Source organism: Komagataella phaffii, chromosome 2, assembly GCF_000027005.1.
Source record: "Komagataella phaffii GS115 chromosome 2, complete sequence".
Classification (NCBI taxonomy): domain Eukaryota; kingdom Fungi; phylum Ascomycota; class Pichiomycetes; order Pichiales; family Pichiaceae; genus Komagataella; species Komagataella phaffii.
The window spans coordinates 1,248,439-1,269,689 of NC_012964.1; the positions used below are offsets into that span (position 1 = coordinate 1,248,439).

General features: G+C 42.0%; 8 protein-coding genes across 8 annotated transcripts; 3 read left to right on the plus strand and 5 right to left on the minus strand.

Annotated features, from left to right (window-relative positions):
• Window positions 1-69: 69 nt before the first annotated feature.
• On the plus strand, window positions 70-1,844 carry PAS_chr2-1_0660 (Enzyme of 'de novo' purine biosynthesis; the record flags this gene model as incomplete). The annotated part of the gene is made up of 2 exons (XM_002491540.1): window positions 70-1,144; window positions 1,192-1,844. The coding sequence occupies 2 exons, from the start codon at window positions 70-72 to the stop codon at window positions 1,842-1,844; spliced, it is 1,728 nt and encodes a 575-aa protein (XP_002491585.1).
• An 86-nt stretch (window positions 1,845-1,930) lies between these two features.
• Window positions 1,931-7,567, minus strand: PAS_chr2-1_0661 (Catalytic subunit of 1,3-beta-D-glucan synthase; the record flags this gene model as incomplete). The annotated part of the gene is made up of 1 exon (XM_002491541.1): window positions 1,931-7,567. The coding sequence occupies one exon, from the start codon at window positions 7,565-7,567 to the stop codon at window positions 1,931-1,933; it is 5,637 nt and encodes a 1,878-aa protein (XP_002491586.1).
• Window positions 7,568-8,748: 1,181 nt separating this feature from the next.
• PAS_chr2-1_0662 (Large subunit of the nuclear mRNA cap-binding protein complex) lies at window positions 8,749-11,445 on the minus strand (the record flags this gene model as incomplete). The annotated part of the gene is made up of 1 exon (XM_002491542.1): window positions 8,749-11,445. One exon carries the CDS (start codon window positions 11,443-11,445, stop codon window positions 8,749-8,751), a length of 2,697 nt encoding a protein of 898 aa, XP_002491587.1.
• Window positions 11,446-11,605: 160 nt separating this feature from the next.
• Window positions 11,606-11,941, plus strand: PAS_chr2-1_0875 (uncharacterized protein; the record flags this gene model as incomplete). The annotated part of the gene is made up of 1 exon (XM_002491543.1): window positions 11,606-11,941. The coding sequence occupies one exon, from the start codon at window positions 11,606-11,608 to the stop codon at window positions 11,939-11,941; it is 336 nt and encodes a 111-aa protein (XP_002491588.1).
• Window positions 11,942-13,091: 1,150 nt separating this feature from the next.
• PAS_chr2-1_0664 (Hypothetical protein) lies at window positions 13,092-16,313 on the plus strand (the record flags this gene model as incomplete). The annotated part of the gene is made up of 1 exon (XM_002491544.1): window positions 13,092-16,313. The coding sequence occupies one exon, from the start codon at window positions 13,092-13,094 to the stop codon at window positions 16,311-16,313; it is 3,222 nt and encodes a 1,073-aa protein (XP_002491589.1).
• Window positions 16,314-16,325: 12 nt separating this feature from the next.
• Window positions 16,326-17,726, minus strand: PAS_chr2-1_0665 (Hypothetical protein; the record flags this gene model as incomplete). The annotated part of the gene is made up of 1 exon (XM_002491545.1): window positions 16,326-17,726. One exon carries the CDS (start codon window positions 17,724-17,726, stop codon window positions 16,326-16,328), a length of 1,401 nt encoding a protein of 466 aa, XP_002491590.1.
• Window positions 17,727-17,895: 169 nt separating this feature from the next.
• On the minus strand, window positions 17,896-20,286 carry PAS_chr2-1_0666 (F-box protein required for G1/S and G2/M transition; the record flags this gene model as incomplete). Its single annotated transcript, XM_002491546.1, has 1 exon — window positions 17,896-20,286. One exon carries the CDS (start codon window positions 20,284-20,286, stop codon window positions 17,896-17,898), a length of 2,391 nt encoding a protein of 796 aa, XP_002491591.1.
• A 170-nt stretch (window positions 20,287-20,456) lies between these two features.
• On the minus strand, window positions 20,457-21,056 carry PAS_chr2-1_0876 (uncharacterized protein; the record flags this gene model as incomplete). Its single annotated transcript, XM_002491547.1, has 1 exon — window positions 20,457-21,056. The coding sequence occupies one exon, from the start codon at window positions 21,054-21,056 to the stop codon at window positions 20,457-20,459; it is 600 nt and encodes a 199-aa protein (XP_002491592.1).
• Window positions 21,057-21,251: the final 195 nt, after the last annotated feature.

The window sequence follows — 21,251 nt, forward strand, 5'->3', positions numbered from 1 at the left end:
TTCTTTCCCCCCATTCAAATTGCAACCTCCCATTTAAGTTACCTTAACCACGTAATACTCCAAAATACAATGGCCGAACATAAAAGAACAGCTATCCTTTCTGTTTACGACAAGACTGGGCTTCTAGATTTGGTCAAAGGTCTTACGCAGAATGGCGTCAGATTACTTGCCTCTGGTGGCACAGCAAAACTGATTAGGGAAAGTGGTTTCAATGTTGAAGATGTTTCCAGCATCACCCACGCTCCAGAGATGCTTGGTGGAAGGGTAAAGACTTTACATCCTGCTGTTCACGCTGGTATTTTGGCTAGAAACTTGGAAAGTGATGAGAAAGATCTGGCCGAACAGAACATTGAAAAAGTGGACTTCGTCGTCTGCAACCTGTACCCATTCAAGTCTACTATCAGTAAGATTGGTGTTACCATCGATGAAGCCGTTGAAGAAATCGACATTGGTGGTGTAACCTTATTGAGAGCTGCTGCAAAAAACCACTCTAGAGTCACTATCTTGTCAGATCCTAATGATTACTCTAAGTTCTTGGAGGAGTTGAAAGAAAAGGGTGAGGTGTCTTCCGAATCTAGAAACAGATTTGCCCTGAAGGCATTTGAGCACACTGCTGATTATGATGCCACTATTTCTGATTACTTTAGAAAGCAATATAGTGAGAACATCTCCCAGTTGCCCCTAAGATATGGAGCAAACCCTCACCAGAAACCTGCCCAGGCTTTCGTTACACAAGGTGACTTGCCATTCACTGTTTTATCCGGCTCCCCAGGGTACATTAACCTGCTGGATGCTTTGAACTCATGGCCATTAGTCAAGGAGCTGTCTGCTTCTCTGAACTTGCCAGCTGCCGCCTCTTTCAAGCACGTTTCTCCCGCAGGTGCTGCCGTAGGTCTACCCCTCTCAGATGTTGAAAAGGAAATTTACTTCGTTAAGGATATTGAAAACTTGTCTCCATTGGCCAATGCCTACGCCAGAGCTAGAGGTGCTGACAGAATGTCATCTTTTGGTGATTTCATTGCTCTATCAAATATTGTTGATCTTCCAACTGCTCAAATCATCTCCAAAGAAGTCTCTGATGGTGTTATCGCTCCTGGCTACAAACCAGATGCTCTTGAACTCTTGAAGAAGAAGAAGGGGGAAAGTATGTTGTTCTGCAAATAGACCCCAATTACACTCCTGGTAATTCAGAGCAGAGGCAGGTCTACGGTATCACTTTACAGCAAAAGAGAAATGATGCTATAATCAACTCCTCTACTTTCAAAGAGATTGTTTCCAAAAACAAGGATCTTACTGAAAAGGCTATTATTGACTTGACTGTTGCAACGATTGCACTGAAGTACACTCAATCCAACTCTGTTTGTTACACCAAGAATGGTATGGTTATCGGCTTGGGTGCTGGTCAGCAGTCAAGAATTCATTGCACTAGATTAGCTGGTGACAAGGCTGACAACTGGTGGTTCCGTCAACACCCCAAAGTTTTGGGTTTCAAATGGGCAAAAGGTGTTAAGAGACCTGAAAAATCGAATGCTATTGATTTGTTCGTTACCGGTCAGATTCCAACCACTGAACCAGAGAAGTCTGAATATGAGTCCAAGTTTGCTGAGCTACCAGAACCTTTGACTAAAGAGGAGAGAGATGAATGGTTGTCCAAGTTGACCAACGTTTCTCTTTCTTCTGATGCCTTCTTTCCATTTCCAGATAACGTCTATAGAGCTGTCAGATCTGGTGTTAAGTACATTGCTGCCGCCTCTGGTTCTGTCATGGACAGAGCAGTGTTTGCTGCTGCCGACTCTCACGATATTGTCTATGTTGAGAATCCTATCCGTCTTTTCCACCATTGATTGAATGTCCCAACAATTACAGTATTTCTTTTTACTTACAATCGAATTCAAATAAAAACTACAAAATATATAGTAGAGCTTTCTGTTTAAGCCTTGGTAGACCAGGAAGATGTTGATGGTGTATAAGTCCATCCCCAGGTGTTGTTGTTTCCTGTATCGTTATTGTCCTGGCGTCTTGGTTGAATCAAACCTTCAGCAAACTCTGGTAAATGTTCAGTTAGTTCCTCGACATTCACTTGACCAGCTGCAGCTGCAGGACCTGCAATGATAGCAACAAAGATGGCAAATACCAAGAAGTAGAGGGTCAGGTAGTTTCTCACCATTCTCTTTCTAAGACGAGCTTGCTTCAACGAGTAGATTGGTGGTCTGATTTGACGACTAGGCTTCAACCAGAACAACATCATTGAGTGCCACCTGTCAATCAGAGGGACACACAGTAGAGGGAACTGACAGAACAAGAGAATATGTCCTAAAACGAAGTCACCAGCAAATTCAGACATCTCTATAACTTTTGCAGCAAACTCACGGGCTGGTTGGGTCCAGGCCATCCAGCCTAGTCCAGAACCGTACCATTTACCAGTCCAGAATGAAGTGTTCGAATGATCATTCTTAAATTCTCTAGTCAACATGGTCAAAGTCATTAACTTGAAAATCAGACGTTGAATATAAATCATTGCTGCGAGACCCATCAGTGTTTTAGTGAAGTTGAATCCCTCTAACACCCATAGACCAATGAAAGCAATGATGTGAATGACGACAGCAATACCGTGAGCTACACCAGCCATCACAGCACCAGTCTTCTTGCAACACAGACCCAACATAGGACCGGCACAACAAGCTAAACCAGCACAGAATCCTAACACGGCCAGATCGACCACAATTGGAGCAATTGAGACAATGACAATACGCAATACAGAGTTCACAACAGTAGCATTAGCAACACCATTCTGAGCGTTCATGAATGTGTAAGCTGTAAAGCAACCAGCAGTGTAAATAGCGGAAGGAATGAAATCGGCAACAAGAATGTTGGAACGATGAGCTCTGGCTGCATCTCCAGCAGCCTTTTCAGACTCGTCGTTAATGGTCTTCCTCTTGAAACCGGTGATTCTAGATCTGGAAAGACGTACATAACCGATCCAGGAGTTACGGTGCCATCTGGTGTTACCACGAGACAACCATCTTATGAAGTCACGGTAGTCAATAAAGTAATCTTGCCAAGCAAATTGGTGGGGGTTGAAGATGAATGGAGAGAACATCAAAGCCGACAATGATGCCCAGAACCACAATAATGCTGGTTGCCAGTGAGCGACAGTACCGAACAGTAACAGCAGCATGGACCTAGCTCCCATGTAAATTGACGAGTCAGCAAAACGTGAGTAAAGCACAGAGAAGGGGATACGTGCGGTTGCAAAGCCACGACCAGTGGAGATGTAACGAGCACCACCAACGGTCAAATCGTTCACAAGAGATGACGAATAGATCTGAGCAACAAAAACTTCGAACATTGGAGACAAAGAAATGAAATGACGACAGAATCTCTGAGCAGCCTTCCACATTCCCCTTTCAATCAATTCTTGGACAGCTAGTGGAATGAAAGAAATGAAGAAAACGATGAAAATGGACAACGTATAACGTCTAATCCAGTCAATGGTAGGCATGAGGTTATAACATCCAACAGGATACATAATATCCGTAATGGGTATATTTCTGTTGTACTGACAGATAATTGACTCGTGGGCCAAAGAGTTCAGGTTGACTAAAGTCAACATAAACATCTGAAGCGACAACTGAATAAATAAATTGTTAATATGGAAACCAGGATGGGCGTAGTAGAATGAAAGGAAACGGTCCAGTGGCAATTGTGTACCTAGGTAGTAATACTCTCGGGAAAGCATTTGCTCACCCATACCGGCACCAATCTTGGTTGTGAAATTCAAAATCGAGCCAAAACCAAGATCTCTACCTTTACCACACTGGTAGTACTCACAATGCTTGATTCTACCACCACGACACATGGCGGTCATACCAGCATAAATATCCTCATTCAAATGTAGTCCCTTCTGTGCCTTAGAAACACCACCACGAGTAGTCATGTATATGTTATTCAAAAAATCGGGATGTCCATAATGCAGCTTACCACCAATCTGGGCCAGAGTACGAGCAAACAGGGTACCAAAGGTTTGTTCCTTACCTGCAGCAACGTCACCCAGAACTCCGGAGTTAACAGAGAAGATGTATTCTCTGGCACCCACAATGGCTACAGGGTGTTTAACACCGTCAAATTCAGATTTCAAACCAGGAGTATAAGGGTTAACATGGTCGATGTTCAGTTCCTCAAACTCAGCCAAAACAGATCTAATCTTCAAACATTCTTCCAAATAGTTATCCTGGTTCGCATCAATCAACTGAATGTACTCACCACGAGTAAAGATGATAGAATGATTTTGGTTGTCAGATTTACCATCACCCAAAATTGGGTTACCAGAGAGCTGAACTCTAAATTTAGGTCTTCTTCTACCATTCTCCATAATTTCACAATGTCCATCAATCAAAGCCGAGTATAACCTAGGCTCCTCGCCCTCGTTAAGAGGAGGTTCTTCGTCCAGGTAAGCAATTTGAAGGTCAGGGTAAGCCCTCAGCAAGAACTCAGCGTTTTCTAATTCCTCAGGTTTGAACTTAGACAATCTTTGCATAGCCACAACAAATTTGAATTTTCGTCGGGCCATTCTTTCAAGTTCCTTTTCAAGGTTTTCGGCATTAGATCCAAACATCTGTACAATTTCTGGATTCTCAACACGATACAAGAGCTTGATAGCACGTGCATAGTTCATGAAACCAGAAACAGTACGGTACAAAGTTTGCGATCTCAAAGAAGCCCAAATTCTTGTTCTTAAAGTGTACTCTGGCGCAGCAGACTTGAAACCAATACAATAAAATGGCAAGTCATCAATTTGAGATTTCAGGTTGTTTCCATTCTTTTCTTGGTTGTCATTGTCAAAACCAGAAGTCTCTTCAGCAAGGATTTTGGTATCTTTGACAAAGCAGTCCCATTCTATTGGGTGTAGCTGTTTCAAATATTCCAGTAAGGTAACACGAGAAAACTGATCATCTTCACGAATAATTTCACGCAAAGACAAAAGAATCTTCTCGGAGTAGTGAGGTGTGAAAACAGTAAACGTGGGCATGTTATCAACAGGAAGAGGTTCTGGAATTGGAGTGGCCAAAGATTGAGCAAAGAATGATATTCTACGTTCAGCTTCAGAATCTCTTGGGAAAAATTCAGTGTCAAAGTTATTGTCATCTTGAGAAACAAAGAAAGTTGGAGCTCTTAATGTCCTCTTTCCTTCAATTTCAGATGGCACCTGATGGTACAATAGCTTTTGGACATGATCGATGGCAAGGAGGTGCTCTCTGTACATGGAAATGACAATAGCGTTCCAAACTTGAGAAATCAAAACCTTTGGTTTATACTTGATTTCCATATCAGTAGTAGCCAAAACCTTTGAGTATATTCTCTTTGGCAATCTGGTAAAAATGTTCCTCCAAGGAGTCAAAATGGAGATACCCAAGTAAAAGGATCGTCCCACAGAAAAAACACAGTTACACAAAATGTACCACATGTAAGTATCCAAAAAGAACAAGAATAAATCTGTAACGTACATCAATCCCAAAACGATTCTAGCTTGCTCACGACATAACGTGTCTCCAAACCACCTTTCACCAACACAACGGTTCATTGTCATGATGGATAAATTTCTGATTGGGTCTCTTAGAGACAAGATCAGGAAGAAGTAGGATTCAAGGGTCTTGGCGGTGAAAACAACAACCCAAAGAAGGTAAGACATCCACATGTCTAGACCTTTCAGTTGAGCAAATGAGGCAGTAAAAGTCTGCGAAGCCACATATCTTCTCGATCTCTTATTCATGTAAGAAGTAAAAAGACCACCTAGTGGCATCACCGAGAAGAACACAATTGTAGCAACGGCAACAAAGAATACAACAATGGAAACAATGTAGGCAGCCTGAGAATAGGTCTCCAAACCAGCCCAAGCAAACACAAATACAACCGGAGCTAAGTTACAGGCTAAAATCAAAGTCAGGAAAATAAGTCTTCTAGACAGATGCTGAGCTCCAGCCCATTTTCTTGGTACAAATAGCCATTCACAGATAGTTGCGGCAATTTGAATAGCACAAGCAACTGTACCTCCCAAGGCTGCTGCAGCCCAACGAGAAGAAGCTAAGGGTTGATTGTTCTGGGTTTGAATATAATGTTTGGTGTATAAAGTGGGTGAATTGTAGGCAGCATACATCCAAAAAAGAGAAACATGGATGATCCAGATACGATTGAAATTGGTAATAAAATGCAACCAGGAACGAATTTCCTTGTAAGTCTTGAAAAAAACGTTTTCCCAAAGGACTTCTCCCAATCTGATATATCTTTCTTCAGAAGGAACATCGACTAACCGAGAACCATCTTCAAAAACAATCTTAGCGATACCTTCTGGGTACCAGAAAAGCTGATTAACATCATCGTAGCCGACAACTTTATTGTGATCTTTTTCACGTTTCACATAACGACCGTTGTCAACTTCGTATACTTGCGATCTGATAAATCTGTACAAAGGTGTGATAATTCGGTTGAGGTAATCGCCTTCTGGAACAGGTTCGACCCGCTGCTGACATGCGTCAGACTCAAGATAATCGGAAGCACACTTGTAGATGAAACACAAACATTCAGGAGTAAATCTGACTTGGTTAGCTTCACCCCATAGAAGTAAGTAAAGTGCGATGTGTCTAACCCTGTCGAGAGGAACATATGCGTTCATTCTAGCATTCCATCTATAATCAGCAGCTTCCAAAGAGCTGTCACCTTCCAGTTCGGTTAAGGTGCGCTCAGTGTCATCGGCGTGCTCTTCGACAACTTTTCTGGCCTTCTTCGACTTCTTTTTGGCTTTTCTAGCCTTTCTGGAAAGCTTTCCGAGGTTCATGTTTCTGAATCCAACTTCATCGTCCAAGTCCAATTGGGCAGCGAAGTACCATTTTTTGTAGTTTGCATGATCACCGCCAATGTAGTCTGCATGTAAAGACAAAAGTGCCTGAGCAGGAGACATTCTGGAAGATCTAGAGTCCAATAAAACCATAAAATAGTCGAACATGTTTCTCATAGAATCTCTTTGAAAACCGAACTTATTCGTTAAATCAATGAAGACATCCTCAATCTGTTCAATGGAGACAGGGGCTTGATTGTCAGCGGTCCAAGCAGGATAGGGGTCGGTAGGCAAGGCTACCATTCCAGACTGATCGTATGGACCTGCACCATACACGGGAGTGGACGTGTTGGAGGATCTCGGATCACCATAAGAAATTTGAGAAGGAGTGTATTGGGCCCCATATCCATCATATGGAGTTCCAGCGCCATTTCCAGGTCCATAGCTAAAATCTGAGAAAGCCTCTGGGTCCTGAGCAGTTCTGGGGGGTTGTTCGTAGTAGCCTTGATGACCAACCAAGTTGGGATCAGATGTGTACTCTTGGTGGTAGCCATCGAACTGCTGGTCGTAGCTTTGATAATATTCATGTGGGGGGAGGCCGCCTTGGTTCAATCCATGAGGTTGTTGACCTTGGCCTTGGTCATAGTATCCCTGAGATTGAAGGGCTTCTTCGGATGGATGATAGCCCTCAGAAGGGTAACCTTGATTGTAATATTTGTCGTCGTTGTAGGACATGGCAGCTAGTGAGTGATATCACGGACAGTCAAGTATCAAACAAACGGAGCAAATCGGCAAATCCTTAGGCGTTTATAAACAAAAAGATCAGTCAAAAGTAAAATCAAAATGAAAACTCAAAAAGATCTGCTTGCAATGGAATTATTCGAACTGCTACTTAAAGGGCAAACTTGTCGCTTCACCAACTAATGAAAGAAAGTGGGAGGGAGAAATATAGACCTCTTCTTTGATACAATAAGATCAGAAAACGAAAGAAAACCTTTTGTCTGGTCTGGCCGGATGTTTGTAAAAAAGGGAAGGAAAGTTCATCAAGCAACATTAGCAAGACGCGAATAGGAGCGCGAGGCGTGTTAGAAAAAAAAGGTCGTGTCCGCAAAATATGTTATTTTAAAGTCTGTGGGAAGAGGCAGGCCCATTTACGCAGGGAATGAGTGAAAAAGGCTAATACACGATCGTGGGAAGTAATTTTAGTGTGATAAATTGACACTGGATACATAAACAACAGGTGACGTGTCTTTTGCAATTCAGGCTGGAAGAATGTTCAGAAAATACGTGAAATTCTGCCCAGCAGTTTGTTGGTTGCAATGTAATCTGTTGTGTTGCAGGGGACACACAGCCACTGTCTAGATCGTGTCGCGCAGGTCGTCTTGCATGCCGTCTCGTTATCAAGGGGAACACTTTTTACTGTGCGTGTGCTCTGCCTAGTGTGGTATTATTATTCTTACTAAGTACTGTTTTTGCATGCTGCAACTGAACTATACTCCCACTAAAGTCCCGCAAATCACCTACGAAAAGTGAACATTTACCGAGAAAAAGTGTGGATCTGGTCTCATGTAGTTTCAGGAGGAATATGTGCTCTCACCAAAACTTTATTCTGAAAATGACTGGCTTGTTGCCTCTTTCATCATACTTCCTGATTCGTCAGATCGAATAGGGATATCCAAATTGATAAAGGCAGTTTTCTCGAAAGTGTTCCAAAAATAGATAGGCACCACATATTCACTGGAACCACATTCTGTTCCGGTTGTTCCATACGCATACAACTAGCGTTGGCGTACACGACTTTTTCAACTCCTGCTGTGTTGGCATGGCAATGCAGTTCTTAATTATGTTTTTGGCGTTTTTCTTAATAATATTGCTCGGCTATTCTGATGGAGGTACATGAGATTAAGGAATTTGCTTTAAGCATCGCCGAGAATGGATAGGATAAACTTCTTGGTGGGTTCGTGCTCGATTGTCAACTCCTCCTCTAGCTGATCTCTCAACGGAAAGAAACTGGCGAAATGATCCCTCAAAAGTGACTTCAACAACGAGCATAACTGAACGTATCCCCATTTCAGTTCGTTAACCTCTCCTAATTCTTCGTCTTCTGCTGGGGCACTGATGACATCGGTGATCCCTAGACTCTTTATAAGGCTATTCATAGATGTGATGAAGTTTTTGAATATAGAAAACAGGAACTCTTTTTCTTCCCCGTGGCTTTCAAATAGTCGATTTACCAGCTCTATTGTGTAAAATTGAGAGATCATTGGCAACGAACTCTCATAACTGAAGACACTGTCGACTATACTGGAGGCAGTGATAAACTTTTCGTGACACAGTTTTTCTATCAATAGGTACCCTATTCTTGGCTCATGATTCCAAAGAATTAAGACAGAATCGATTATCCAGCTATTCAGCAATGATTTGTCATCTATCAAAGTATCGAATACTGCACGGATTTTGTCCTTAGATACGCCAAGGGCTCGGTTGAAGATCGACAATGAACGTCCACCTGTAACACATGTAGCTTGAATCAGCAGCATTATTATGTATTTATCCGAGTTAATAGAAAACGCTGAATGCTGTTGCAACTTTGTTTTCAAGTCAGCGATTATCTGTGAAAACTGTTCAACAGATACATCAGACTGATGCAGATTGTCGTAAACGTCAATGCAATCATTCATGAAAGGGTGCTCTTCATTAATAAACAAAAATGAATCAGTTAGTTCAATGTCCTCGTCTTTGACCTTAATCGAGCCGTTCTCATATGTCTCAACATCTTTAGTAAATAGGGATGATAGCTCCCCAAATATGTCCTTTGTATCCTGTGCCATTCTGTCCTTAGAGTAGATGGAAAGGTCCAGATAGCGATGAAACTCCTCGGGGAGCGTCTTTCTAATGGTAGCAACAGACGCCATCCGCACCTCTTTGCCTATTAAATTTCTGATCAAAATTGCATTAGGGTGAAACTTGGAAGCTCTAAGTCTTTCCTCGTCATTTGCCCAATCTTCCCATCTCCACTCAAACTCAAAATTACTGAACTGAATTGTAATCCAGTCTAGGTAAAGCAGTCTGAGAGAGTAATCTAAGAATTTGTTTTGCTTATAAAGGTACTCAATTAATGCACCAACTGACTTTGTAATGGCCGAAGTCTGATTTCCTGGAGTACGAGAAATTTGTTTTAGATCTTTATTGCAACACTCCACTAAAAGCGTTCCATAGTAGACAGCAGGCGGGAAATCTAGCTTGGGAAGGTGCAGCATCAGATCCAACACACTTTCTGTGATGACATCTTCAATCTTCCAAGTACTGACGTATCCGTCTTTGATGTTTTGCTGGACTTCATCAATCAATAGGGCAACATTGCTATCTCCCTCACTGTTCAGACTGGTGGCAGAATCAGGATCGTTTAGAAGATCGCACAGTATGCTTAGCTTTTGGGGCGAAGACAGACTTTTGCAAAACAATTTCTCTTTATAAAATTTGGAAAACAGTAATAATTGGGCAGAGACAACGAAACGATTGTACTCCATGGACACAACCAAATCCTGAACTTGGTCCCGCAATAAAAGGGCAAGGTAACTTTCTACCGGCGGTTTAGTTTGAAACTTGTTATTGTTTTTCGTTGAAGACTCTGGATGAGCTTCGAAAAGTGTACGAGGATGCTTCCAGAGCTGTTCCACGGAGCCCACCATTGGGTATTCAGAATACTCAGCTATGTTGAACTGAGGAATGGAATGTTTAGCAATTGGGGCCTCGGATTTTTCAATTTCTGGCAAAACCTTTGAGTAGGTATCAATAAAAGGTAGATTCTCCCAGTTACCGCTCTGTAAGGTCTTTACAGCTGGAAGAATCAAATTCACCAATAGCTTTGGCTCATAAGGCAAATCAGAACTTGAGCCGTTCAAACTCTGGAAAACGAGTAATAAGTCATTAGGAGCAATTGTTTCATCTGAATACGCACTAGCTTCCTCTATCAGTTTGTTAGCAATCTCTTTGTACTCTTCTGAACCCTGATTTGATGCAACAATGAATGGAATGGATGAGGTGACAATAAAGTACAGCAATTGACCCAAATTAGAATCTTTCACAGTGAGGGAAAGTTTCAAAAACTGAGAAAAAATATTGTAAACTGAATCCGTGCTTATCATTGGTAACAATGACGCCAAAAACCTCAAATAGGCTTTGATCTTAGTGAACTTACCAACATTGGAGGAGTCCTTGTTAGTCCCGTTCAAAAGATCCTGGATCTGCTGATGTATGTATTCAATTAAGAAGAGACCCACTTTCTCGTTTTTGGAGTTGGCAAGCAGGACAACGCCCGAAAAATGGAACAATTTATGAGGTTGTTCAAGTACGAATGCCTTTGCAAAACGCAAAATGGCGTCTCTAAATGTGTCTGAGCCAATGTCTGAAGCAAATGGTACTGCAGAATAGATACTATCGTTGGCATAAGCGTCAGGGTTCTCACCAATCTTGGACAATTGGATACACAAGGATTTTACGACTCTCGATTCGTCGTTGACAACGCGAGCCCGTTTGAATGACTCTTGGAGAGGAGCATGCTCATCTTGCCCACTGTCGTCTTGCTCTCGCTCTCGTTTAATACCGGACATGTGTTTCTTGGGAACAGACTACTTGCAGGAGGTTGAATATTTCAAGAGAAGTTGGGAAACATTTTGAATAGTGAGTGGGACACGAACGCAGGCGTTATAGAGGAATCAAGTTTGATAAATTCCAGCCTTAGAATATCTTAACAGACCTTTTAAATTATCTATGACTTCCCTCGTTACCAGTTTGTGGGAGTCGGTATTCACTCCAGGAACCACTCCAGCATTGGTGCTTTCGACGCATCTCTCGTTTCTATGCTTAAGTGTGACGCTGATCTCGTTGATCTTTATAAACGGTTCAATCCATTTTGTGAACTTGTTGGTAATTGCACTGCTATTATGGGGAACTGTCACCTGGTTCATTGGTGAACTTGAAAGAGAAAAGAGTAAGTTGAAAAGCAATGAACAGTTACAAGAGGAGTCCAAGGTAGACCAATCTACAACCGAAAAGACAAAAACCTCAGCTGAGTCGAAGGATTCTGAGCCAAAAAAGGTAAAATGATACGCTTCTTTACAATTACACGTGTTGGGTACAATCCTGATCCTGAAAAGAATGAATTAACTGATTAGATGACAGCTGGGTAGACCCTCCGTGTTTCTGTAGTCAACTGTTTATGCTTATGTAAGTATCTGGGTGATCGCGCTTATTTTATGTTATCCATGCATTAACTAAGTACTGCGTAAATTGTCGTTTAACTGTTTTGATGTCATTTGAGCCCAAAGAACCCGTTCAACTTCAACCTCCTAGTGATCAACCAATCACATTAGAGGAGCTATATCAATGTGATGGTAAGCATTTGGTCTTTAGCCCTAGTATCCGTTCCCAACTAATCAATAAGGTGTTAAATCTCCATACATCTACGTAGCAATCAAAGGCACCGTTTTTGATGTTACACACAACTCCAAGGCCTACGGAGTAGGTCAGGGCTATCATGCATTGGTCGGAAGAGATGCTAGTAAAGCACTTGGAAAGTCAAGTCTGAAACCTGAAGATTTGAATCCGGCAGAATGTTGGGATTATAGCGATCTAAACGAGAAGCAATTACAAACTTTAGAGAACTGGTTTACGTTTTTCTCGAAACGTTACAACATTGTTGGGAAAGTAGTTGGGCTTCCAGGTCGATAGTGTTGCCGTTGCAAAGATTCCCAAAAGAAACTTACTCAGTTGTGGTAGATCCGTTAGCCTCTTCGTGATTATATAAGCAGGGTTACTTTCTCCCCTTTTGGTGTGCGAAACTCCACTGATTCCTGACCTCTGTAAAGATTAATGAATACTCTCCTGTACCGTTACAACAATTAAATCAATTGTCATAACAATCAACGTAAGCATTCAAGGGCCACTTCTTTTAGCTTCAGGTAAAGTTGTCTCGACCGTGGGCGTTTATAATTTCTATTATATAACATTTTCGCAAACATTCGAAGCGCAGATATGTACATATTTCATACATATCCCGACAGGCGAAATACATAAATAGGACATCCTTACACCATACGTTTTGTTAGGAAGTATCCAGAGCAAAAGAATCCCATTTCTTTTTGAAGCACTCTCTCTGGGTGATTTGAAAAGGGCCAAAACAAATCGTTAATTGTCGTGGGTATCTTTACAGTGGTAGTCTGGTTTAATTTTCAATTCGTTCATTAAGAATCTCAACATGGATGCTGCTATGTCAACAACCAATAGAAGGCCTCTTTCTCAAGCAGAAGGGGCGTCCACTATTAACCACAGCATTCCACTACCTGCCCAGAGCTCTCGGACTAGAACCTTAGAACAAAGAGCTTTCATAGACGTCAGGGAGACTCCATCGCAGGGCTATCCACCTCATTCGAATTCGTTCCACACTATGTCTATGGTAGCTTCTCCTTACTATGACGGCAGCCTAAGACAACCTTATGTGGAGCCTTCTACCCGGACCGGCTCTATGACCAGCACTGCTTCCAGATTGTTCCGAAGAGGGCACAAAACTTCAAAATTTGACGTCGAAACGGAGAAGGAAGGTGAAGTATATGTTGATTCGAACGACAGTGTTACGTTTGACGACCTCCAGTATCTCAGGGATCGAGGACGGTATGGAACAGATGGTTCTGCCCAACTTGACACGACCCCTTTGATTCCAACGTTGTCGCTGCGACCCAAAGGCCCAGGAGGTGAACAGAACAATACACAATATAGGAAACAACTGACTGCTCACAGAAAAATGGCAATGTATCAGGCTTCCAAAGATCCTCTTTTGCAGAACAGGGCAATGAGTTTGCAACCGCAAGGTATGAACCCTCAAAATCAAGTTTATTCACAGACACCTGTTGGTTATCCTGCTCCTGGTTCTTTTAACGGTTCTAACTTAACAGACTCTAGGGGTATATCGTTTCAAGGACCAGAACCTCGATCAATGTCTTTTCAAACTGGTCCCTATCAACAAGATCCCCGCTACGTGTCGCACCAGTCAAGCTCGTATCAGCAAGACCCTAGGTCTATGTCGTTTCAAGGAGGTTCCTACCAGCAAGATCCCAGATCAATGTCGTTTCAAGGAAGTCCCTACCAACAAGATCCCCGGTCTATGTCTTTCCAAGGAGGTTCTTACCAACAGGATCCTCGTTCGATGTCGTTCAAGGGACCTGCTGGTGATCCAAGAATGGCTTCTTTCAGCGGGGCTCATCCTTCGAGGCCAATATATGGGCGCCCACCACAATCACAGCAGCTTCCTCCTAGAGCATATTCGTTAGTGAACGGAGGACCCTCAAATATGCGACCAAGGCCTCCTTTTAATAGCTCAGATAGACTTTCAAATTCAAGTTCGGACAGAATATCAAAAACCCAAGGACAGCCGTCACAGAATTCTGTGGAGCCCTCTACCCTGTCTACCGAAACTGCACCTCCGCCAAGGCTTCGAAAACTCAATGCTTATGACTTTGATGAAGAAGATGATGACAATGATGACAATGATGACAACGAAGACAACAATCAAGAGGAAAATGAGGATGGAGAGAGAGAAAACGACATAGAGGAGAGGGCAGGAGAAGCAGAAGATGATCTAAACGAGAAACATAATGAAGAACAAGACAGTTTACCATACGAAGAAAAAGATGCTGAGACCAAGAACGAACAACCTGATAATGTATTTGATTACAGGCCCTCTTCTTCTGTGATAGATTCATCTTCCTCCAATAAGAGGTCTTCTCTTGCCGGTGCACCAATAAATCATACGCACCTACGAACAGTACCCCTCAACACTTCTACCGAGCAAAATCTCCCGATATCGAATGTGAATCGTATTTCAAGAGAAAATCCGGGAAGATCCCAAAATAATGGATTTGTTCTTTCTGGAAACTCGTTGATTAGTTCTTTAGACACATCACCAGACAGAAGTAAACAAGTCAACACGACGAATACACGCAATAGCCAACAACTATATCATATGGCACAGCACAACCAAACAAACGATACAAATATGACATATTTTACCGCTTCCGAATTCACTTCCCCCGTGTATCGCAAATCTGTTGTGAAAGAGGCGGACAGTACTATCGATGTTACATCTGCGGGAACTAATACTGAAGGTAACGACTCAACCGTGCTGCCAGAAACACCTACAAAACTGAATGCTAACAAAGCAGATTTGTTTTCATTAAGAGCAGACACAACGGAGAATTCGGTTCCTAGAAGACGAGTACCACCCCCCTCTTCAGTATCACCGACCCAGAAAAATGAAAGAAGAAAATCCATTTCTTCATCTAATTCAGCCTCAGGTCACCCCAAAGGTAAGGCTTTATTTTCCAAATTAGGATTCAAGAATAAAAAAGAATCAAATTCTCCAAAATTCTTTTCTAGATTCAGGTTTAACAGAAGGTCTTCAAAAGATAGTGATACCAGGTTTAATAATGATGATATATTTGTTGACGATCCATCGTATGTTGGATCGGGTCAAGGAAAACCTGCTGTGCCTAACAACAATGTTGGCGATTTCCAGCAACCAAGGCAATTTGAAAGTGATGATAGGTCGTTGAATCCTTCCCATGTCTCTCAAAGCACCAATTCTCCTTCTTTCATTCAAGCCAAAGAAGACGTACTGAAAACATACAATGCACCAGTCGTTGAAAATGAAGTACGCTTTGGGAATGAACATAAATTCAACGTTTTTGAACCACTGGCTGATACAAAGACAAGTGAAAGTGATTTTAACGAACAGATATCAGATCATAAAAATGAGCTATCTCCGGTCACCACAAATTCTTCTCCTACTGTTAATGCCAAGGATCCGCTCAAAGAAACTCTTAGCCACCTTAGTGTTAATGAACTTTCTAAGTATGAGTTCACCTCTAGTCAAGTTGGAATGATTCATGCAAACAGTGACCTTCTAGATGAGTTGCAAATCGTATCTAAGGAGCTGGCTGAATCCATTAATCGAGAGTATGGCTTGCCATTGGATGCAACTGAAGCTAGGGTTATTGAGCAATCCAAGTATATTGCCGATCTATCCAAGAAGCTCAACGTGGAGAGAAAGAAAAGATTCATTGCAGAAGAGCAAGTTTTGGCTTGGGAAAAGGGATCAAATCCTTCAGCTCTTGGTTTGTCTTACAAGAATCAAGAGCACACCAATACAATTGTTGAGAAAGATCAGTTGATTGAGAAGTACAAAACAAAATTAGATGAGTATGAAGCGGATCTCGCTAGATCCCGTGAAAAGATTAAATCATTGAAAGAGAAGAATGATGAATACGCTACAGTCATCATTCCTGAATTGGAAAACAAAATTCAAGTCAATGAGCGACAAAATTATGATGATGCTTTGCAAAGAGATCTAGAGAGGTTGAAACTCGAGAATGACTACTTGAAGGAAACAATGGATAAGCTCACCACCAGAAAGGTTTTCACATAGTAGTCTTCATTTTTATATAGCATGACCTAAGTCCCTTAGCCTCCTTAAACTCTCTGTAACAGACTTTGTTTCTTTCCAGTCATCGTACTTGGTGTTGGGGGATATGGACATGATATCATTCATGGAGGTTCCACTAATAACCATATCTTCCGTTTCTCTTGTCAAATTGTCAGATAGATCTGCCACAACATCGTCACCATCATCGTCTTGAACGTTGTAGTGAGTTATCGAGTCCATCATTCGCAAAATGGTCCTGTAACCAAGTTCTGCAGTGGAGCTTGAATTCGATATTATGGAACACCACGTATGATGATCGTTGATAAGATCAACATCTGATTCATTCTCGTCATAGATGGAATCAGTATAGTCGGAGATATATGGCACTGGTGTCAGCACTTTTGAAGGAGTTAAGTTCAGTTCATCTTCCAACTTACCGGGCTGAAAGTGAGAGTCACGGCTGCGAAGTAATTGTTCATCAAAAGAACCCAGCAAAATTCTTCGAAAGCATTGATTGCATCTCAGTAAGCAGACGGTTCTATTTTGAAACCTTTGCTTAGATAGTTCCCAACTAAAAAGAGACACTATTATAGATTTTATATCATCGTAACCCGATGTGTTGGTCAATTTGTTGTTAAACCGCTGAGTTTTATTCCAACTCACTAATATCTTCAAGTCTTTATTATTTAGCCCATGAATGAAACTTTTATTACTCCAAAACTTTTTGTTATCTCTCAGTACGTTTACATTTTTGACAAGTCTGCCTAGGAAGTATCCAATATCGTTCATAGAAATGTGGTAGTCAGATAAACTGGAGTGCTTCACGGTCCACGGACAATACTTTTTATGAGATCCATTTTCAAGAACAGTCTTGCACATCATACTCAGGTATCGATCCACCAAAGACTGTCTTAAAATCATGAACTTTTCGTAATCAGTATCTTCCTCTTCATCAAACTGAAAAATGAGATTCCCATATCCAATTGAAGTTCCAACATCTTCACTGAATTCATTGTCCACCGAAGAGTGAAACTCATTCAATTGAATGCTTAATCTATGATGGCATGAAACGCATTCCAGCATATTTTTATCCCCAGTTCGGCATCTCCAGCCATATAAACCGCATTTGAGGGGAGTCAATGTAGAATCCTCAACTGTCCAATTCAATATTCCATATGTTTCTATTCGTGATAAAAGCTTTTCTCGTGAATGTGGATTGTAAGTGCTGTTTATTGCAACTCTTTTTCTCTTGGAATTTGTTAAATGCTGGCTTGGAGAGGTCGGTGAGATATTGAGAGGTCGCTTTGAACCTTCGTTCAGCTTGACCTCCGACTCTGATTCAGATAAGGACTGTGTTCCTATCGACGACAGTTGACAGAGTATATTGCTGAGGGATGACCTAGATTTGTCATCCATCGTTAGTTTGCTAGTGGTGAAAAGATCAGTCTCATTAAAACTACTATGCACTACTGATGGGATAATGTTAGATCGCGACATGATACATCCATGCATATTGGATTCATTAATACATGAGGTATACGCGGTATATGTATACATATATAGAAGTCTGCTGTATATGTGTTGACTACAAGTTCTCCCCAAAATCCAGAATCTCAATGAAACTTTCCTTAGTGTCAGTTTCCATATCTTTTCGTTGAACAGCTGCAACACATCTCCTTCTGTTGAAGCGAACTTGCCAGACCCCTCCAGTTACATCAGTTAGAAGCTCTCTAACAAAATTACCGGATTCAGTATTCCAGACTTTCAACATTCTTTCTGCTCCACTAAGTATCATTCTATCGTTGTGCTGAAAGCAAGTTATTGCACCAATATGACCCTCAAGTTGACCTCGAGCCTCTCCAGTTTCGGGGTCCCAAATACGCAAAGTAGTATCTGCTGCTGCCGATACTAGGGCGTTATCTGATAGACCAAGCAATCCCACTAAAGCGGTGTGTTCATTCATGGTCTTAAGACATTCTCCTGTCTCCAGGTCCCAAATTTTTATCGAAAAGTCAACTGAGCCGGAAATACACCTGTTCCTTTTGCTATCCAATACCACGCTGTATACACGGCCAGTGTGTCCCTTCAAAATCTTAGTACATTCTCCTGTTCGTAGGTCCCAAACACGGGCAGTGTTGTCGTAAGAACCACTGATAACTATATTCCCCTGTCCAGTCACAGATCGGACAGATGCTATATGACCTCGTAAAACAGCCACAAGGAAAGGATTGGAATCCGAATCATCTGTGTCAAAAGTTTCGTAGTCATCAGCATCGATTGAGAAATCCTCAGTTTCTTCTAACGAGAAACTGGATTGAGGTAACTTCCACACACGTAAAGTATGGTCTCTGGAACCTGTGACGATTAAAGGCTCTGTGGGGAACACAATTGGTTCTCCTTTATCGTTTACTCCAACTTTTGTAGGCTCCAGAATTTCCAAACATCTTACAGTAGAAGTATGGCCTCTGAGAATATGCGTACAGGTTCCCCTTTTTATGTCCCATATGCGAACGGTCCTATCAGTAGAGCCGGTAACTAGAGTGTTACCGTAATACTTCATAGCCCAAACACCACCTTCATGCCCCTTAAGGGTGGATCGAAGCTTCCCCGTGGGCGTATCATAAATATTGATTGTTTTGTCCTCAGCGGAAGTTATAATCTTGTCTTCATCAAACTGAAGACAAGTTATTATATACGGACCATGCGCGCTGACACTAATACGTCTGGGTTGAAATTCTGGACTGAACCATCTTTGATTCAAAGCCAATGATTTTCTGTAAATGTTGCGATACAATGTCACTATGATTGATTCCCTTGCGGAAACTAGCTCTGGAGGAGTTAGGTCCAAGTTCAGATTTTTCATTTCCTTAATCAGTTCAGCATTCAGCTCATCCTCGTCTTTAAAGAACCTGTCTTTGATGAGGAGCCTCTTCCATGTAATACTCGACCTGTTATTGATAAGCTGCGACCAGTTTCGGCATACAAATGACGCGTTTAGCAAGTCTCGATAGGAGAGGAACGAAAGTATTCTTGTAGATATCTCTAATGGAAGGTTGTTTAGCAAATCACGTTTCAATGACTTATTCATTATATGGTTCAATGAAGATAAGTTAGCACGATCCAACTTGGATAGTAATCTCCAAATCAGATCCTTCTCGATGGATTGGTCCTGAGATAAAAGTTTCACTAATTCATATGTCAGATTCGTCAACTTCCTTTTGGACGTTGGAAGACGAAATAAGATCTCCTTGGTAAGAAACGAGGATGAAATTAACTCTTCTTCTTCATTATTAAAGGAAGATTGGGAAGGCGATGCGCTCGGAGATGGTAAAGGCAAGTCCATCTCCAAGTATGTGGTTTGTCCAACACCATTAGCACCGCTTAACGATGCAGTAGTTGCTGTAGTAGCAAGAGGATCGGAAGGAATGGACGTGATTTCAGTTGAATCGGTATCCGTTGTGTTAGCCGAGTGAAATGAAGTAGCAATAATATTGTGGGGGTGGTTGTGGGTATTGTCCCCAACAACGCTTTCATTAGTGGAGGCGTAAACGGATTCAGTCAACCTTCTCTTGTTTGGTGGAGATTTCTGTAACACAAGAGGATTTGTACAGTTATCTTGCGTGTTATCAGAGTCTATGACTTTTGATTCTCTTTCTAAGCTGAGTGAACTGAGTGGTTCTGTTGAGGCACCAGAGATATGGCCAACCGGAGTGCAGACCAAATCCATGTTGTCTCCAGTGGGGTGGGACTTATCATCCTTGTTCTCTTCCATGATACGTTTTCGGTTTGTTTTCACACCATCTGATATGAGAATACGTCGAAGTTGGTGCATCATTTCCACAGACAGGGACTCGTCATCCTGGTCACCATCCACGGCCGTCTCGGAGAGATGGTTGGAAGGCAGTGCCGAATCCGTATGAGAGCTCATGAAAAAGCTCGGATCCGCACTTTTTAAAGGGTACTTTGGAGGTTGCATCCCGCTTCCTATATGGTATTTGTTGAAGTTGACCAGGAAACGAAAGTAGGTGAGTTTACGTTACAAATTAATAAGCTTAAGCGAAACATCGAGATTATGTAATCTCGGTATGAAAAAGTGAATAAAAACAATATGTCTATAGAATTTACGATTCAGTGGCTAATGCTGCTTCAAAAATCACCACCTCCGAAATCACCACCTCCAAAGTCGCCTCCTCCATAATCGTTCTGCTGGGCAGCGGCCTCATTGACATCCTGATGATAATTATTGGCCATCATGCCACCTACCATCATACCTCCCATTGTACCAAGAGCCATACCCCCAAGCATTGGGGCCATACCTCCCATACGGCCTTGTCTTTGCTGCTGCTGCGCTTGCATTGGCTGTGGAGGATATGGTTGACCGTACATAGGCTGCGGATAGTAGGGTTGGCCGTACATCGGTTGTTGAGGGTAAGGTTGTCCATACATTGGCTGTTGGGGGTAGAACTGCTCTTGCTGTGGAGCAAAATTGCCCTTATTGCTCCTATTCTGTCCAGAGCTTTTCTTACCGCTGTCTTTTGGGTTGGTACTGCTATAGCTTGGTGGAGGTGGTGAACCACTTGGTGGAGTTGCTTCCTCTTCGAAGCGGGTTCCGACCGGCGGCTCCCATTGAGATTGTTTAGTTGCCAAATCGACGTAAAACCACGTGCTGTACTTTTGGTCAAACACAGCTTTGTAGCCATCAGGAACTTTGGGGCGGTTGTTAGGATCATTTGCCGGATCAACCATGATTAGTTGCTGTAGGGAAGGAAACTTGGTGAGAGAGATCAAAAGCAGATTTGGAGGCTTTGCGTGCCCTTCCAATTTTATTATGTCATCCGATTTTGAGTAACCAGCGTTATATAAGTAATTGGTCCTTCACTAAAGTGACTCTGATTGGTAGACGGACTAAAAGTGGTAAAGACCAACGGTTTGGTAATAAAT